Source organism: Dasypus novemcinctus, chromosome 13, assembly GCF_030445035.2.
Source record: "Dasypus novemcinctus isolate mDasNov1 chromosome 13, mDasNov1.1.hap2, whole genome shotgun sequence".
In the NCBI taxonomy this organism is placed as follows: Eukaryota; Metazoa; Chordata; class Mammalia; order Cingulata; family Dasypodidae; genus Dasypus; species Dasypus novemcinctus.
In genome coordinates this window covers 64,399,463-64,420,265 of record NC_080685.1, presented here as the reverse complement: position 1 = coordinate 64,420,265, position 20,803 = coordinate 64,399,463, and the positions used below count along the sequence as shown (strand labels likewise).

Sequence of the window (20,803 nt, the reverse complement as noted above, 5' to 3'; positions counted from 1 at the left end):
TCAGTCCTGACAGGAGGCTCTAAGAAATACTGATGCCTTGGTCTTACACCCAGAGTATCTGAGTTAATTAGTCTGGGGCTCAACCTGCCATCCTGATTTTTATATTTTTTATTTTTTTTAAGATTTATTTTTAAATTTATTTCTCTCCTCTTCCCCCCCCTGCCCCCCGCCATTGTCTGCTCTCTGTGTCCATTCACTGTGTGTTCTGTGTCTGCTTGCATTCTTGTCAGCGGCACTGGGAATCTGTGCCTCTTTTTGTTGCATCATCTTCCCATGTGTGGCGCCACTCCTGGGCAGGCTGTGCTTTTTTCCTTTCATGAGGGGCGGCTCTCCTTATGGGGCACACTCCTTGCCTGTGGGGCTCCCCTATGCGGGCATGGCAGTCCTTGTGCACATCAGCGCTGCGCATGGGCCAACTCACCACAAGGGTCAGGAGGCCCGGGGTTTGAACCCTGGACCTCCAATGTGGTAGGTGGATGTTCTATCAGTTGAGCCAAATCTGCTTCCCCATCCTGATTTTTAAAGGCTCACTAGGTGATCCTAATACACACACAACACACACACACACACAAAACCCACTGTCCTAGTGCAGGCCACACAAGATCGCCACCAATTGTAACTTACAAAACAAAATTAACACCCGACTGAAGAATCCACACAGGCAAGAATAGGCAGAAATAACAGAAAGCAGGTTAGGGAAACGGACTTGGCCCAGTGGTTAGGGCATCTGTCTGTCACATGGGAGGTCCGCGCTTCAAACCCCAGGCCTCCTTGACCCGTGTGGAGCTGGCCCATGCACAGTGATGATGAGCACAAGGAGTGCTGTGCCACACAGGGGTGTCCCCCATGTAGGGGAGCCCCACATGTAAGGATTGTGCCCCATAAAGAGAGCCACCCAGCGCAAAAGAAAGTGCAGCCTGCCTAGGAATGGCGCCACACACACGGAGAGCTGACGCAACAAAAAGAGACACAGATTCCTGTGCCGCTGACAACAACAGAAGTGGACAAAGAAGATGACACAGCAAAAAGACAGAGAACAGACAACCAGAGGAGGGGGTGAGGGGAGGAAAGAGAAATAAATAAATAAATCTTTAAAAAAAAAAGCACGGTTAGATCCCCAAGAAATTTAGATAATAGAATTATAAGTTATAGATTATATAATAAGGACATTCAAAACAATTCAAAATAAAAAACAGAACCAAAAACTTAAAAATATAGGAAAATAAAGGTATAAAATAAAACTTCTAGAAATGATAAATGTAATTGTTGAAATTCAAAACTCAGTAAGTGGGTTAAGATTATCAGACCTGTAGAGAAAAATTGAGAACTAGATGAAAAATCTGGAGACATTACCCAGAGATCAGCACTGATTGATGAGTGATGGGTATTATAATAGAGAAATTAAGAGAAATGTAGGATTAATGAGAAGGCTCAACATATATCTAATGTTTCAAAAGAAAAAAAAAGACAATGGAAGAAAGGAGTCTTTCAAGAAATAATGGCTAAGTAGGATAAATAAAACTAAATCCATAGCTAAACAAATCATACTCAAACTATAAAATACTAAAGGCAAAGAGAATTTCTTATAAGTTGCCAAAGAGAAAAGAAAGATTATCTCTTAAGGGACAACAATTAAAACAGACTTCTCAACAGCAACCAATCTGAAGATTTTCAAAGTTTACCAGACCCCCCCACTGAATTTAAAGGCCATATATTCTGAGTCTGAGTCTCAGCTTCTATATATTCTGCCCTAATTGGGGAACAGGTTGAACTAAGCACCATCAGTAACTCCCATTTGGAAGTGGCTGAAACAAACAGAATTGAAAGCAGTGATGAGCTAAATATAAATATATAAAGTAAGATGATCTTAGAGATTGACTTGGCCTTAAAAATCCAATCAAAGAAGCAGAATACTACAGAATCCTATCCCCTGTCATTCCTTTCAGGTCAAATGGCAAACCTAATAGAACCTAATCTTTTTTTTTTTAGGTATTGGGGCCAGGGATTGAACCTGGGATCTCATATGTGGGAAGCTGGTGCTCAACCACTGAGCCCCATTGGCTTCCCTGAGTTTGTTATTTTGTTTACTTAGCTTGTTGTTCGTTTTTGTTTTTTTCAGGAGACACCAGGAACTGAAACTGGACCTTCCATGTACGAGGTGGGAGCTCGATCGCTTAAGCCACATCCACTCCAGAACCTAGTCTCTCTAAATTGATCGACTAAAATACTTCCTTTCACTGATAATTCCAAGTATTGGCAAAGATGCAGAGCAACTGGAATGCTCATACATTGTTGGTGGGAATCTAAAATGACACAACCACTTTGGAAAATAGTTTGGCAGTTCTTAGAAAGCTGAATATGAATTTACCATACAACCCAGCAATTCTACTCACAGGTATTTATCCAAGAGAAATGAAAACATATATCTGCACAAAGATTTATTCAGGGCAACTTTTTTCATAACAGGCCTGTCTTTGCTTTTCCAGGCTGCTACGACAAAATCCACACAATGGGTTGGCTCAAACAATGGGACTTAATTGGCTTATGGCTTCAAAGGCTAGAAGGCTTGCTTCCTACCATGGTCAGTAGCACTGTGGCTGGTCAGCAATCTTTAGGCCACATCTGAACTAAAATAACATAACATTTTCAAGAAATCATATTTATGATGGGTTCACACACACAGGAATGCAGATCAAGACCAAGAACATGTTTAAATTGGGGTACATAACTCAATCCACCACAAGCTCAAAACTAAAAACAATCCAAATGTCCATCAACAGATGAATAAACAAATTATAACATGTCCATACAATGGAATATTACTCAGCATTAAATAGGAACAAGCTAATATATTCACAATCACCTAGATGAACCTCAAAAATATGCTGAGTGATGAATGAAAGAAACTGGAACTTGTAATTTATGATTCCACTTTTATGAAACTCTGGAAAAAATAAATCTAGTATATAGTAACAGTAAACAGTACTTTCCTGAAGATATGGGGGAGGATAATTGATAGAAAAGGGCCACAGAGAGCTCTTTGGTTGATGGAAATATTCTATATTTTTATTGTAGTGGTGGTAACTTAAATGTATAAATTATAAAAACTCACCGAACTGTACATTTAAAATAGGTGCATTTTACTGTACGTAAGTTATACCCATACTTTAATAAAGTTGATTAAAAATGTTTTTTTCCTCTTTGCTATAAACATCAGCTGTTCTATACATACATATACATAGGTGAAAGAGAACACTTGAACAGATCAATCTACAAAGACTGGGAGAGGTGTTTTCTTTTTTTCTCTTTCTCTCTCTCTCCTTTTTAACTCTGGGATTCAAGGAAAGCTCTGTCATAATACTTGTTGTACACAAGCTTAAGAAACAGATGTCTCAGAATCCAAATTTCAGCAATAATACATTAAAATACCAAAATGTACCAATTTCAACAAAAGCTTACAAGACATTTAAAGGAACAGGAAATGATAGACCTGGAGTAAATTAAATCATTAGATGCCATCACTGAACAATTGCCAAAAAATGAGAACAACCCAAATGTCATTGAACCAGCAAATGAATAAACAAAATGTGGTACATACATACAGTGGAATATTATTTAGCTGTAAAAAGAAATGAAGTTCTGATACATGTGACAACATCGATGAGCCTTGAAGACATCATGTTGAGTAAAATAAGCCACAAACAAAAGCACAAATATTGTATGATCTCGCTGTTATTAAACAATTAGAATAAACAGTTCACAGAGACAGAGACTAGAATATAGGTTACCAGAGCCTGGGGTAGGGGTTGGGAATGGGGAGTTAATGCTTAAATTGTGCTATAAGTTTCTATTTGGGGTGATGGGAAATTTTTGGTAATGGAGTATGGTGATGGTAGCAAAATGTGAATGTAATTAACAGCACTGACTTATATATTTGAATGAAATTTTTTTTTTTAAACATAGGACTCTAGAATACAAACAGGGAACCCTAATATAAACAATGAACTATGGCTAATAGTACAATTGTAACATTTGTTCATCAATTGTAACAAATGTACTGCACTGATATAAGGTGTTAACAATATGGGGGTATATGCATGACTTTTCTGTAAACCTACAACTTTCCTAGAAAAAAAAAAGAGAGAGAGAAACTATCAATGAGGATGACCAGACCTGGGATATACAAGGCAAGGACCTTTCTTTAAAAATGGACCTAAAGAGGCTCAAAAAGTTAAAAGAACATGGACAAAGACCTAAAGAAAATCAGGGGAAAAATACATGGGCATGGAAGTCCCAAAAGGAGAAAATAAGAAAGGGGCAGAGAGAATATTCAAAGAAATAAGACTGAAAATTTCCTAAATTTAACAAAAGATATGACTATACACATCCAAGACACCCAAAGAACTCCAAACAGGATAAACTCAAATAGACCCACACCACACATATTAAACTGCTGAATGCCAAAGATAAAGAGTGAATTCTGAAAGCCACAGAGAGAAACAATGTGTTACAAACAAGGTAGCTTCAATAAGATTAAGGGCTGATTTCTCATTGGAAACTGTGGAGGCAAGAAGGCAGTGAGAGAACATATTTAAGGTGCTGAAAACAAAACTGTCTTTCAAAAATGAGAGAGAGGTTAAGACATTTCCAGAGAAACCAAAGCTGCGGAAATGCATCCCCATTAGACTGACCCTACAAGAAATACTAAAAGATGTTGTTGGTAGGGAAATGAATAGGAACCCTGTATGGTATGCATGATTGTTTTATAAACTCATAACCTCTTAAAAAACAAAAAACAAACAAACAAACTAAACTAAAGAGAGTTCTGCAGGTTGAATGGAAGGACAATAGACAATAGATCAAAGTCGCATGAAGTAATAAAGATCTCCAGTGAGGGAAATGAAATGGGTAAATATAAATGTTAGTACTATTGTATTTTTGTTTTGTAACTCTACTTTTTTTTTCACATCCTACAGGATCTAAAAGGCAAATGAATAAAATGTAATGATAAATAAGTGGTTTTGGGCTCCATGTTAAAACAAGTAATTTGTGACAAAAATTACCTAGACCAGGAGGGAGGGATGAATACAGTACCATAGTTTGGGTAGCAATGTCACTCGAAGTATATTCTGCAAAGCAGTGCCAGTCTACAAACTGTGAAGTATATACAAATTAAGTACAGAAATTGAGAGCAAGTATTTAGAAAACTTTATAGAATTTTGACATTGCCCTGATATCCAAGTGTGTGATAAATATCATAAAAGGCTGTTCAGAGTTTTAATTTTGTACAGAAGACTCTGATGGCACCTCTGCAATGACAAAAAAACATTATGGAACTTCAGCCAGAATGTAAATCAACTCACTTCTTCCTTCCTCAAGACTGCCTTACTATGAAAAAATAGCCAAATAAAACAGTGTGCTTAGTGACATGGTAAAAATTATTAACTATATAAAGGCAAATGCATTACATTTTAAATTTTCTCTTACTATGTGACAATACAGAAGCTGATTATAAACAGTTGTTACTATATGCTGAGGTACAATCGTTACTTAGGAAAAAGTTCTGTAAGGAATGTTTGAGATATATTGACTCAATTCTCACAGTTTTTGCTGAATTAGAAACCAGTTTGGATACAACTTTTAAAAGATATGTCTTGGATGGCCAGACTGCCATATTTGTCTGAAATCTTTGGTATTTTTAATAATCTTATTATTTTCAAGCAAGGAAGAAAGTAACATGTTTTTCAATGGCAGGTGACTGAAAGACAAAAGCAAAACAGCTTGGAAGGACAGAGTTCCTATGACTGTTATGTCATATTTCATAATTTAATAACTATTATAATAAAGTAGGTAATGGAAGTAGGTAATGTTCTTGGTACAGCGCATTTGTGAAAAATTATTACCATATACTTAACAAAATTGATAAACTGTTTAAAATGTTTATTCTCTATCAAAAGAAGATCCATGCATAGGAAATTCATGAAATAAGAATCCGTTCCTTTCATTGACAGGAACCCTAAATTTAATTTAATTGTTAAAACTGTCTACTGATGAGGCATCAACCATAAATTTTGAAAATACAGTTTCAGTTCATTTTAAACAAAAGTTTAAAATGACTATCTTGTGCTTGTCAAAACTGCTTTAAAATCTCTTCCTCCATTCCCATCAACAGACCTCTTGAAAGTGGTTTCTCTACTATGAGTGCTCTAAAACAAAACATAAAAACAGTTCAGGTATGCATTATATCCTGCAAGTGGTATTGTCATCAGTTCAACCAAGATTGAAGTAAGAAGCAAGAAGCAAATTCATTTGTCATAATAAAATGAGTATACAAGATGCTCCTAAAATGTGTATATATAGGACCCAGAATATGAGATTTGCTATTTTCTTCACAACTTTTTTGTTTTTGTTTTTTTTTAAAGATTTATTTATTTATCTCCCCTTCCCTCCCCACCCCAGTTGTCTGTTCTCTGTGTGTATTTGCTGTGTCTTCTTTGTCCGCTTCTGTTATTGTCAGCCGCACAGGAATCTGTGTTTCTTTTTGTTGTGTCATCTTGTTGTGTCAGCTCTCTGTGTGGGCAGCACCATTCCTGGGCAGGCTGCACTTTCTTTCGCGCTGGGCGGCTCTCCTTAGGGGCACACTCCTTGCGCGTGGGGCTCCCCTACGCGGGGGACACCCCTGCGTGGCAGGGCACTCCTTGCGCGCATCAGCACTGCGCATGGGCCAGCTCCACATGGGTCAAGGAGATCCCGGGGTTTGAACCACGGACCTCCCATGTGGTAGACGGAAGCCCTAACCACTGGGCCAAGTCCGCCGCCCAACTTTTTAAATTGCAATTGTAGAATATAATGAGAGTAATAGTGAATTTCTGTATTAATCACCTATATACGCATTTTCAATAAACAACCTGTGTATTGTTGGTAATTCTTTTTTTTCTGTTAAGTTTGTTCATTTATATTGATTGAAAAGTAATTTTAAATTTGTTTATCTGTTGAATCCAGTAATAAAAATAATTGGGTTTTTTTTTGTCTTTTTTATTCATTTTTCTAGAAAATCATTTTTATTAAATTTTACAAAAATATCACCGTGTGATGGTTTGGAAACTTAAATGAATCCTTCACCACAGATAGTTGGAAGCTTTCTGTAGAGAATCTATACAGACTGGATGTAAAGTTGTGCCTTCACTCCACACCTCTCCTAAATCTGAGTTTTAGGAGTCACTTTTGAGTCTACATATTTGCTGTTGTTTCCCTAGGATAATACGGGAAAGCAACACGGAGGAATTCTGAGAGAAAACCTGTGTGTGGTACATGCAAACCAAGAGTGGGACAACCAGAAGTTCCCTGCCGTTAAGACTGTGCTGCCACCCTGTGGCCATTTTGTTCAAGACCCTACGCAAGGAGAACCATCCTCTGGTTTTTCGTTTGTTTTTTTGTTTCTTTAGTTTCCCTTTGCCCTCAAGCCCAAAGCTTTTCATATCCCTTTGTCCCCACCTAATTTCTTATTGAGCTCCATGAAATATATTGAGTCCTCTATCTGCTCTTCTTGTTTACATTTTTTTTTTTTTAAAGAACTCATTTAGTTTTTCCACCCCATTTGACTCCTTGGTTTTTTCCCTTTGCTGGTTATTTACACTCTGTCTGCTTGTTGTCTGTTTTTTCTTTAGGAGGTACCAGGAACGGAACCTGTGACCTCCTGTGTGGGAGGCAGGCACTCAACTGCTTGAGATACATCCCCTCCTGACTCATTTGTTTTTGCTTATTATCTTGCTCATTGTTTTTGCTGGTCTGCTTGTTGATTTTGTTCATTGTCTGCTCATTGTTTTTGCTCAATGTCTGCTCATTGTCTGCTTGTTGTTGTTTGTCTTCTTTAGGAGGCACCAGGAACCAAACCCAGGACCTCCCATGTGGGAGATGGGCACTCGACTGCTTGAGCCACATCCACTCCCCATGTTTACTTTTTTTACTTCATTTCCTTCTTTCAATAGTTTGTTAAATGCTACATGAATTTGGGTATTATTATTCAGAGTGTCAACCAAACTGCTATGAAAGCGCCTAATTATATAATTAATTGAGCATAGTAAGTTCATTTAAAATTTAAAAGTTTTAGCTATAAAATACAAATTATTTTATCTCCTGCCATCCACAGAGAAAGTTGTCTTAGGTATAGCAACATTCAACACACAAGCCATGTTAGATATACCCAAAACTGGGTGCCAGAACACAAATCTGCAACAGATATCTGGAGTTTTAAACTGAATAAAGGTCTTTAAAACATTTAGATCATTGTAAGAGAGTCTGGCCTTTGCCAAACTACTTCATTATAATCCCACAATACTTTATAGGGATGAATATGTCATAATTCATATGAATAAAGATGAAACATGGCAGGTTAAAAAAGGAATACAGAAGAAAGGAGTCTGTTTGGGAGACTAACATTTCTTCAAAGCTTCCTGTAGGTGTCAACGTAACACCTTAGCAATTAGAATTGTGGGGAGGAACTATGCTCAAGGTCATCAGTTTCTTTCCAACTAAATTCAATCTCAAAAGTCAATTTTGCAACCTACATGGAGCTTTGCAAAATCGACTTCCTTTTGGAATCTTCCTACACCTGATAAAGATACCAATCCTTAAACAATGGTGGTTACTTGGGGTTTCCCATCCCCCAAATCACCTTAAAATGCAATTGGTAAATATATTAGGGGATAAAGGCTTGTCATTCCTGTTTCCTTAAGTGTAACCTTCTTGAATGTACCATCTACTAAGCACCTAACCTACCACTGAGGGTGCACAATACACAAGGGACGATGATGCGGAAGAGTATGGGGCTATTTTCTGTCTTTTCCTTCTCTCATTGGAACCTGTCAGATAGCTAATACTTTTTTCTAGAATAGAGCTTTTCATATGTAATACTTTTTAAAGTAATAATCTTTCAGTGGAGCATCATTTACTAGGTTACATAAAAGTTAAATTACAAGGAACCAACTTTTGGTTTTATACTTACAAGTTCATTGAGTTGGGATAGGCTATGAACTTGGAGGCAAGAATTGTGTAGAGCAAGGGCAAGGTCAGTGACAAGAGGCAGGGAAGGAATGGGATGCAATAGAGTGAGAGTGCACCTGAGAAACCATGAAGGAAAATGTAACTGGAAAAATAACTAGCTGAGGAGTTCATGAATACTCCTCAAACCCTTAGAAGGCAGAGATCAACACAAGGTATCTAATCTGGAAGGAGCCCCTAGAAGACTGTTCCTATTGCAGAGACTGGCAGTTTGACTATGAGAAAACAAGCTAAGAATGTGATGTATGGGAAGGCAGAAGGTGATTTCTGGGGTTCCTTCTATTATCCCTGATGATTTACTGTTAGAGTACTATATATACTTAAGAACTTTGGGTGGCAACTAATGGAAATACACAGTAGGGCTCTGTAGCAGTTTGATATGGTTACAAATTCCAAAAATAGATATTGGATTATGTTTGTAATCTGTTCTGTACCTGGGCATGATTGAGTTATGATCAGGGCTTTGATTGGGCCATGTCATTAGGCAAGGGGTGGGGACTCACAGATAAAAGTCAAGGGGTGGGGACTCACAGTTGGCATGGCAAAAGACAGAGTTGAGGGTTTTCTGATATTGGAGTTTGATGCTGTAGTCTTAAGCAAGAGCCCCAGGAAGTCAGCATGCAGAGGAAAGAGAAGCAAGCCCCCGGAAGAGAGGACCTGAGCCAGGAGAAGAACACAGAGGAATAGAGACAGCTCCTCAGACACGGCAGAAACCCCAGGGAGAGAGACAGAGCCATTCACCTGATAGTCTACAGCTGACCTGTGGAGAGAGGCAAACTCTAGAGAGGCTCATAATCTCCTGTAGTCTCCACAGCTGACCTTATGGAGAAACCAGAGGAGCTGAGCCCAGAGGAACCCAGGAAGCCTGAACCCTCGCAGATGTTGGTAGCCACTTTAGTAAGGGAAGTAACTTATGCTAAATGGCCTGGTAACTATAAGCTCCTACCCCAAATAAATATCCTTTATAAAAGCTAGCAGGCTTCTGGTATTTTGTGTCAGCACCCCTTTGGCTGACTAATACAGGATCACAAACATGTAACTACTGATTACTTCTGGTTTGAGTTTGTATTTAATCAGAATTATATAATGATTAAGTTGGTATCTTTAATTGACTATTTTTAGAGCAGTTTTAGGTTTACAGAAAAATGGTGCAGAGAATATAGCATTCCCATAGTTTCTCTTATTATCAATATCTTGCAATAATGAGGTACATTTGTTACAACTGATGAGCCAATATTGCTACATTATTATTAAAATCCATAGTTTGCATTAAGGTTCACTCTTTGTGTTGTACAGTTCTGTGAATTTTGATAAATGCAAAATGTCATGTATCCTCTATTACAGATCCATACAGATTAGTTTCATTGCCCTGAAAATGCCCTGTACTCCATCTGCCCATCCCTCCCTACCCTCTCCCTGATCTCTGGTAACCACTGATCTTTTTAGTGTCTCCATCGTTTTGCCTTTTCTAGAATGTCATATAGTTGGACTCATACAGTATATAGCTTTTTCATATGGGCCTCTTTCACTTAGAAATATGCAAGTAAGTTTCCTCCATGACTTCTGTAGCTTAAAAGCTCATTTCTTTTAACTCAATATTTGGATGTACCACCCTTTGTTTATTAATTCATTCACCTATTGAAGGATATTTTGGTGGCTTCCAGTTTGGGAGCAAGTATGAATAAAGCTGCTATAAACATTCATGTGCAGGTTTTTGTGTGGACATCTGTTTTCAACTCATTTGGGTAAATACCTAGGAGCACAATTTCTGGATTTTATGGTAAGCCTATATTTACCTTTGTAAGAAACTGCCAGTTTTCCAAAGTGTCTATACAATTTTACATTCCCACCAACAATGAATGAGGGTGCCTATGGCTCCACGTCCTCGCGAGCTTTTGGTGTTGTCAATAATTTGGATTTTAGCCATTCTAATAGGTATGTGGTAGCTCTTTATAGCTCGAGATAGAGACAGATATATGAAAAAACTGCAGATCATGCTTAGTTCCCCCTCATTCCTTTAAGTGGCCTGAGGAAGAGGAATGAGGGAAAGACCAAGAGTGAACATAATCAATAAATCCTGATTATCAACATGTTGAGTGTTGAAGGGGCAGGTGGGGGAGAAGAATGGAGAAGGATGAGTGGCTCATTCATCAGCCACAGAGAAAGAGCCACAATGGATCCCCCAGGGCCAAACTTGTCTTAGGCTAGAGGAAACAACATATATACCAATAGCAAGAGGCTCCAGGGATTTCTAAGAGGAGGAAAACTGCTAACACATAATAACCCAGGTTTGGGCCAAATAAAAAGTTCTGCTTTCAGGTACTTTGGGGCTACTAGTACAAAGTGTGCTCCCTTTGGGGGGTGAGTCCCCACTTCCTCTCACAGATGCCTCCTTCTCAGAGCGAGGGTGATTGTCCCTCACAAGAGGGAGAAGAGGCCCTGGTGCCTCCACAGGAAACAGATCCAGCCAATCTTCACACACAGCCTGGCCCCTATTCTGAACCAGGACAAAGGACATGACGCGCTCCATACAGGACCATACAGAACCTCAGAACTTGATTCTCACAGCCAGAGGGAGAAAAACGAACAGTTTCATGAAAACAGCCAGATATTATGCCTTTATCCAAATTGGAAGACGCATTCATGTATATTTTCATCTTTGGAACAGGTGGTTTGAAATGCAAATAAAATAATAAGCGTCAGAGCCGTAGCCTAGCAATAGCTAATTTGCAATCGTTACCATGGCACCAATTCAACAGTGTTCTTAGAGGCAGCCACACCTCAGCGAGGTCTTTCTAACTTGGGACAGCAAAGTCCAAACAAACTAACAGACACAAGCTGCGAAAGAATCCTGAACTGATAAAAGAAGTCAATTTTTACAAAACCATTGCGCTCTGAAGCTAATTATAAGAAACAGGGCATGAGATTTACAAGGGAAAAAATGGGAAAGGACCATCTCCCTACAACACCTGGAATGTGATCCAAGCCTGGAAAGAAAATGATGGTAATTATAACCACTAACATTTGTTTTTAGCTACTAACAGATTGTGCACAGATTGTGAAGGGCAAACTCCATTCTCCAATTGCTCCAATGCAAACCATGCTTTAACAGTACTCAGTAAATCCTTAGTCAGGTGAAAAAAATAGAGTAGATTGCCCTCATTATCTTGTTCTTCTCTCTCTCTCTTTTTTTTTTGGCAGTACCGAGGGCCAGGGATTGATCCTAGGACGTCATATGTGGGAAGCTGGCACTCAATCACTGAGTCAGCTTCCCTGAGTTGGTTTTATCATTTGTTTTGCTTGTTGTTAGTTTTTGTTTGTTTCCAGGAGGCACTGGGAATCGAACTCAGGACCTCCCATGTGGGAGGTGGACGCTCAACTGCTTGGGCCACACCCGCTCCCATTCATTTCTTTTAAACTAAGGAAGGCTGTCCTCCCACAGATCCAGCCCAGGGGCTACTCACAAGCAGATGGAAGGAACCCTCCAGCAGGTTGGGTTCCAGGTTTCTATGTTCTTACTGTCAGTAGATCTCTCCTCCAAAGAGGGCAACATGCATTTCCCAAGTACAGACAAAATGGAAGGAAAAGGTCTAGGTTGGGGGAACACAGGCTGCTAGGGTTCCTGAGAAAGCCCTGTGCTAAAAAGTGCTGCCTGGTTAGGGGAGAATAAAAGGACAGATACCTAAAAGTTAATTATGCAAGGCAGTCTATAATAAGTGGCAAATTGATAATATAAACTATGAAATCTATAAGGGTTCAGAGGGGGGCAAGAGTTCTTTTTGCTTCCCCTTCAGATGAAGATGAACAAAGAACAATCCCAGAAAGATCCTCTGAAAAAGTGAACACCTCACCAACAGGGAACCATTGTCACTGTTGGTTGACATTGAAAAGCCATCAGTATGACTAGGACTCCCAAGCTACCACTATATGAATCAAGACAACTAGAACTGGCCCCCCAAGATATCCTTAAGACAGCAGTGCTGAGCCATTCATGGCTAAAATAGCCATGGTGGACCTGGGGGGTGGGGGGGTGGCGGATGGTGCAAAAGAGGAGTGCTTAGAAGAAGCAAATGAGAGTTTCCATATTACTGCCTTTAATTTCAAAGACAGAGACTTTTGCTTCCCAAAGAGTTAACGTTGGGATCATTACTTATATGGTTAACTAACCATCCCACTCAAAAAGAAAAAAAGAAGGCGAAAAGGGCCTTGTAGAAGTGCTTCCACAACATTTTAGCCAAATAAATCTGTACATTTTCTATGGGTGAGTTGAAATTGTAATTTGATTAGTAATTTGGATGTCTGGTGCGCCACCCAGTGGTAGACTACATCCAGGACACAATGTGCAAAAGAAAGTGAGAACTTGGGTTTGGTTTCAGCAAGTTTTGATAGACAAAGAGACCCTATCTGGTAAGACTGAAAGAAGAGAAGTTCCAGGGATCGAGCAGGAAATAGTGACATGGTTCCAGGTGATAATCTATGGATCTATCCCACCATCTTTTAGAATTAAAAATGCTTCAATAGTTCTTGTGCTACCTCTTTTAAAGGAAGGTATAACTTAATAAACTAATACACTGTCTTCAGTTTTTCCTGAAATACATAATTTTTCTTCCTTGTTTAGGGTTGCAGCTCGAAGATAATAAAACTAGAAATGGAGCCCTTATATGAGGAATACCTAGCAAATCGTGGAACAATAGTAAAGCCTTATTACTGGCTAAATTTCTCTCTAGATTGCTCTAATTGTCCTTACCATATACGGACAGGGGAGGAAGCAAGAGTGTCCTCTACAGAATTTTATCAGATTTTTGGATTCCCTTTTGGACCAACCTATTCTCAAACAAAACACCTCATATTTTATGAACTAAAAACCTCTTCTGGCAGCCTGGTGCAAAAGGGCCACGCTAGCAGTTGCACTGGGAATCATATCCATCCAGAATCAATGCTATTTGAGGTGAATGGTTATCTCAACTCAGCCATAAGCAATAACAACATCATCAGGCATATCATTCTGTATGCTAGCAACTCCCCTTGTAATGAAGCTAACCACTGCTGCATCAGCAAAATGTACAATTTCCTGATAATGTATCCAGACATCACGCTTAGTATTTATTTTTCTCAGCTCTATCATACAGAGACTGACTTTCCTGCCTCGGCATGGAACAGGGAAGCTCTCCGGAGCCTGGCCAGCTTATGGCCACAGGTCACTTTGAGCCCAATAAGTGGTGGGATTTGGCATTCTCTCCTCAACAACTTTGTGAGTGGAGTCTCAGGAGCAACTGTTTTCCAGCCCATTTTAACCAGAAGAGCACTGGCTGACAGGCACAATGCATATGAAATCAATGCCATAACAGGAGTAAAACCTTATTTCACTGATGTTCTTCCCCAGATAAAAGAGAATCAGAGCACAAAAGCTCAGCCAGCTTTAGAGAGCTACCCTTCAAACAATGTCTTTCTTGGACAGTCTTTTCCAGTGACAAGTGGACAACTACCACCAAACCTGACCCCGGACTTCAGGATTCCTGTCATTTTTGTGCTGGTACCTTTCAGAGACCTACCACCAATTCATGTGGGTCAAAACCCATATAAACCCAGGCATGTAGTAAGGCACTTAAATATGCCTCAAATGTCATTCCAGGAAACCAAGGCCCATGGAAGGCCTCCCATTGGAAGGCCAGTGGAGCTAGTGGAAATCACTGAACAGTTTGCAAGTAGTAAAGAGGAAAAGGAAAAGAAGAAGAAGAAGAAAGGGAGAAAATAAAATATTTATCTCTATAGCATGAGATTGAATAATTATCAGAGGACTTATCAAACAGCCAACAAAAATCTGGAAACTTTCTTTCTTAGATCTGATCCCAGATGGAGATAAATTGATGCACAAAAAGCAAAACCTAAATTATTATATCAACTATGATAAAGCTACACTATTTTTAAACACAATTGAAAATGTTCTCATAAGCAACTTGATCTCTTTCCTTTCTTTTGAAAGTTACTATCAAAATGGAGCCATTTGTACCTTGCTAACATTTTATATGCTAAATGTAATGCCCTTATCCTAGCCTACCCACATCATTGTTCCACTGAAAAAGAAAAAGCCTGAAGACTAAATATCTTCCTAAATTGTTTCAGGAGAAAACTTTACTGTAAAATGGAAGAACAGTCTGAAGTTACTGACAGTAAGTAGTGCTTGCAGGAGCAAACCAGTGATTTTCCATTAATTGTTAATCATGGACAGAAGACTTCAGACAGCCCACTTTTCCCAAAGTGATTCAAAATAGTTTTGTGTGGGGAAAAGCTCTTCTGCTTTTGTATCTGATTAGATATAACTACAAAATTTATTTTTGAAACCTAGCTACCCTTTCAGTTTGATATTTCCCAGCTAGACTTCTCCCCTGCTGAGCAGATTATAATGGCAAGATGATACACAAGTATCGCCAAGGGCTCCCTCCCATGCCTATAAAATCTAAGTCACTCTTCCTGGCTCCTCCTTTACCTTCCTGATGTTTTGTCCCATCAGCAAGTCTGTTAGCTCTTACAAGGCAAACACTGTCTCTCTCTCCCTCTCCTCTTAAGTTTTTCTCTAAGCATCTAGCACAGTATCCAAGCAAATTGTGGACAGTAAGGCTGTGAATCTGTATCTCAATAACTTCAGCAATTACTACTCCCCCAAATCCCTTCTCCACTCAAGTGCCTGCTTAACTACCTTGCAACAACATCTTTTGCTTTTGCTAATACCCTTTACCCCTTCTTATGCTACAGCTCCCCAATGCATAATTTGTATATTTTACTTTCCCTTTTTCTGACCCCCTTTTCTTCACCGGTACATAGCTATATCTTCTCCTAAAATTTTGTTCAAAACACACTTATTTTAAGTGCTCCCTGAGTAACCCTCTGAGCATTTACAAGAATGCAGTTTACTTAAGCTACATTAATTCACGTTAGCTGCCCCACTTCCCTCTTGGAAACATGTATGGATGCATTATAAGAAACACATACATTATTTTGTAACTTGCTATTAAAATTATTTTCTTAATATATGTAAAAATTAATGCTAGGCTAATAAGAAAATCACTAGAAGAAACAACCTGGAAGAATAAACCTGAAGCACATAATACTCCATGCAATCAGAAAGAAGAGAGGAAGGAAGGAACGAACAAAGGAATGAAAGAATGAAGGAACAACAGAAAGAAGAGAAAAAAAAGAAAGGAAAGGCAAAGAAAAATATTTTAGGAATAGAAGTTTCTATTGTATTTAAAATAAACATGGATAAAATTTTAATTTTCTATTGTCACTGCCAATTTTTATAGAATTATTAGAGTATAATCATGTTGTGGGTACATACTGGCTATTATTGAAAGAGGTACTGTTGAAGTTCATTATTAGATCATACAATTTGGGATATAGAATTAAAAACAAAAAGACCCCAATATGACAAATTCAGCATCTCTAAGCATTAAAGAAACAGGAATGATCAGTCACCATTAAATCTATCTCCAAAAGTGGTCATAAAGACCAAAAGAGTCATGCTCAAAGGATTCAGTCAGAAACAATCTCAAATCAGTGATGAACGAACATTTAAAACATAAATATGACTATCAGTCATATATAACAAAGGGAGAAATGTTGACAAAACTACCTATAGGAAAGAAAAATGTCTTTGGCAGGTAAGTTTCTATAAAGGCTACAGAATTTCTGTATAGAAAGAAGAATGTTATGGAATGGTCACTTGAGTCCAGGCCAATATAATCAAACTTTAGACAGGAGACCGTTAAGAGAACATAAAGATACATGGCAAATAACCTCTTTCCTATCTGTAAAATGAGAATATGAGCTAGTTTATCTTTAAGGGAGCTTTCGGCTCTGCTATAATGTGGCATAATGCAGAACAATAGTTCCAAAGTGCAGCAATCAGGTCTTTCTTCCCTGAGTGCTCAGTCTCCTGCTAACCACAAGACGGATTCTTGATCAAGTCAGGCTGGCCCAGGAGTCTGGGAGAGGAGGAGCAACTGGGAAGCTACAGCCCTCTTCAGCAAACTGGCAGTAATGATATTGAAGAATATCACTGCCACCACACGTGAAAATTCCAAATAAAATAGAAATCATTTCCAGCCTGTGAAAAGGCCAGCAGGGATCTCCCAGAAGATTAGCCAAGGACATTACCTTAGCGAATCTACCTTTGTCTGGGGCTTGGGTCTCAGTTTTGCAGGGCTTAACTACCTGCTTGGTACAGGGAGAGTGAATTTATTCATCTGGGCAGACTTGTATTAACAAAGCTCCCAAGATTGACACGTGAAAACAGAAAGCTCATGTATTGATTACCAATGAGACTTATAATCAGATACTCAAGTAGTCCAGTCAGTAGAGACTCTCCATGTAGAAAAGCTATGTAAGAAGCCAAATTATAATTAGAAGGTTGCTTTCTCAACTAAAGGAGTTCATCATGTGATTCAAATTCATAGTGCTATCAGACTCTGCTTACTGCAGCGGAGATAGTCGTCTGCCACTTGGAATGAAGTGGTGGGATATGCAGAGGAGTACCTCTCCGCTGGACAGTGTTTGGGTGGGCCCAAAATGTAGGAAACAGCACAAGCTTCTAAAATGAATAGAAGCTTCTATAATGAATCGATTATAGATTTCTATGGATAAACATATTTCATGAAGCTACACTTTAATCCTGCTTACCTGGAAGCAATTCCTATCTTTTTTTTAAATGCAATTAAATATCTTTTCTAATTCATGGTGCATTCAATGTAAAAATTATAACTCACAAAATGGAATCTTATTTATCTTATTTCTAGTGGTTTTCAGGAAAGCCACATGGCACCCTATGTGTCATGTTTTAATAAAAGAGTGATATTATTACCTAACATTTAGTGAACGCTCACTATATATATCAGGCTTTTTTCTAAGCACATGATGGGTATTAATTCATGTCATCCTTCCAACAATTCTGTGAGAGGTGGGTATTATTATAATGCCCATTTTATAAAGAAACTGTGGCAGAGGGAGCTTAAGAAACTGCTCCAGTAGTAAATGACTAAGCTAAGAGTCAAACCTAGAAGGTCTAGCTCCAGAGCCCATGTTCTTAATCACTACGCTTTAATGCCTCTCTAATAACATTGAAGACTCACTAGAAAGCCTAGAAAAAAATCAATATCCATTTAGTATTTGTCCTTTGGTTTTTCTGTAAATCTGCCCAAACCTCAGCACAACAGACATTCTCTGGACCCCAGGAGCCATGGGTACATAGGTGTGCTTGTGTGGAGACCTTAACTTGGTTCTGGATTGGCCCTTTCTGCACGCCTACTCCCTGCCACCCACAACCCCATATCAAACACATGCCCTGGTATTATCTCACATGTTCAATGTCCTGGCTCTCAGGCAAGTAGCAAATCAAGAACCCAAGGAAATGTAACCTCACTTAATTGCAGGGGTTCTTAAACAGGGATCCGTGGAAAGATTTCAGGGGGTCCGTGAGCTTAAACTGAAAAAAAATCAACTCAATCAGATGCCCAACAAGATATGCATGTTGCCTTGTCAAACACTACAACAGAGTTTAATGTTCTTATTCATGATAAACAATTTGCACATTGACATGTCTTTAAAAAATTAAATTTAACTTTACTTTTCTGTAATTTTGGTGTATTAATATGTTAAGAGAGAAGCACATACATATAGTATTATATATTTTTTATTTTAATAACTACTTCAATATATGTAACTGATTCCCTTTGAATTTTATTTTATGCATTTACATTTGAAAACATTATTCTTACAGAGATGTGTTGGTGTAATATATTTATTAAATAATTCTCAGTATAGTGTGGACTTAGTATAATTTTCATTTTGAGGTAGCATGTTCTGAGTGCAGTGGATAACTGCCTGCAAAAAGGTTGGTAAGGATGGAAGAGATGATTTTATGAAATTTGAAAACTCAAATTTCTGAATGTTTGCCAAAAATGACCATTTTAAGACATGTTGAACCATGTTATGTTATCAGGTATTAAAATTATAGGAAAGTTGTAAAATGTAAATTTGAATAATCCTAAAATTTAATATAAAGACATGCTAATGTTGAGTGTCCTAAAACTATCTCCTGCTACATTCTGAGAAGGGGTGTGTGGTTTTTACCTTACTGGCAAAGGAGTCTGTGGAACAAAAAAGGTTAAGAACCCTTGCTTTATTGTCTTCTTCAGTTAAAATTAAGTGAAATTACTGACACCTAGATATCTCTCCATATACCAAAAGCAAAGTGACATATTTGCTGGTAGACTAAATATTAAGTACCAGGCTCTACATCTCAGCCTCAAAATACTGAGATACAGTGGGGAAACCTCACGGGAATATCTGAAAAACAAATACCCTTTTAAAAATCTTTATGGTAGCAAGTTTTTCTAGATTCACAATTTGTGGTTACTTCTAAGCTTTCATGTGGGTTTATTTAGACCTTGAATACTTGTTTTGTATCCTTATTTTTAGCACAAAGGATAGTATTACAGTTGGTAATAATAAGAAAGACTTAAGGAAAGTAGAGAGTGGTGATTTAGTGCACAAACTTCGGAATCTAACAGACCTAGTTCCCATACCAGTCAGCCACTTGCTAATTGAGTTTCTTCGGTTGAGTTACATAACTTCTCAAAACCTTATTTTCCTCATCCATAAAACAGGAACTTTAATTCATAGGCCCTAGAGCTACTCTGAAGATTAAATAATATAAGTAAAGGGTTTATTTACCAAGTCTGTGGTACACGATAAACATTAAGTGGTTGCTATTATATTAAAAATATCAACAGAATAAGGATAGAAAGCAAGAAATGTGAGGGATTGCAGAATTTTTCAAATCTTATCAAAGCTATGAGTCTCATATGGCTATTTTCTGTAAGAACAAAAGATATCTTACTAGCATCTGTGACAATCAGCTTAGGAAGAGAAAACGAGGGCAAAATGTTGACTTTAGTGTTTTGATTAAATTGTAAGAAATAGCAATGAGAAAAGCAGCATAGTATATCTGTGGTTTTGGAAGATATTAAAATAATTACAAGAAAATATTTTGTGCAACTTCTTGCCAATAAGTTGGCAATGTAGATAAATGCATGATTTTCGAGGAAAATATAAATCCTAACCTGGACTCAAGAAGAGAAAGAAAACTGAACAAATTAATAACCATGGAAGATGGAAAACTGTGATCAAAGACCTTCCTCTAATACTGATATAAAGACAGTGGTCACCAGAGGTTCTGAGGAGAGGGAGAGGGAACAATAGGTGTGACATGGGGCATTTCTGAAACACTGGAATTGTTCTTCATGATATTACAATGATGGATACCAGCGATTATACATTTTGTCAAAACCTATAAAATTGTGTGGTGCAAAGTATGAAAACATAATGTAAACTATAGACCATGGTTAGTAGCAATGCTTCAATATGTGTTCATCAATTTTAACTATGTACCATACTAATGAAAGATATTGTTAATGTGAGAAAGTGTGGGAGGGGGCAGGGTGGGGTATATGGGAATCCCCTATATTTTCAAGGTAATCTAAAGCTCTTTTAAAAACAAAGAAAAAAAATTTATTAAAAAAAAAGGCCTACCTCTGAAAAGATCAGCAATCCCAGATAATTTGGGCATTCTGTAACTTAAAAAAGAACATGGCAATTTTCTTTTTCAACCTATTCCAGAGCATGGAAAAACACAGAAATCTTCCCAATTCATTTTACAAAGCCAGACTAGCCCTAATATCAAAACCAG

General features: G+C 38.1%; 2 protein-coding genes across 3 annotated transcripts in view; one reads left to right on the top strand and one right to left on the bottom strand.

Annotated features, from left to right (window-relative positions):
- Positions 1-20,803, bottom strand: part of RGL1 (ral guanine nucleotide dissociation stimulator like 1) — a 257,827-nt gene that overhangs the window by 231,142 nt on the left and 5,882 nt on the right. The gene's annotated exons all lie outside the window — the stretch shown is intronic.
- APOBEC4 (apolipoprotein B mRNA editing enzyme catalytic polypeptide like 4) lies at positions 11,826-16,332 on the top strand. Its single transcript, XM_004469094.3, has 2 exons — positions 11,826-12,064; positions 13,679-16,332. Exons 1-2 carry the CDS (start codon positions 12,059-12,061, stop codon positions 14,813-14,815), a joined length of 1,143 nt encoding a protein of 380 aa, XP_004469151.1. The 5' UTR covers positions 11,826-12,058; the 3' UTR covers positions 14,816-16,332.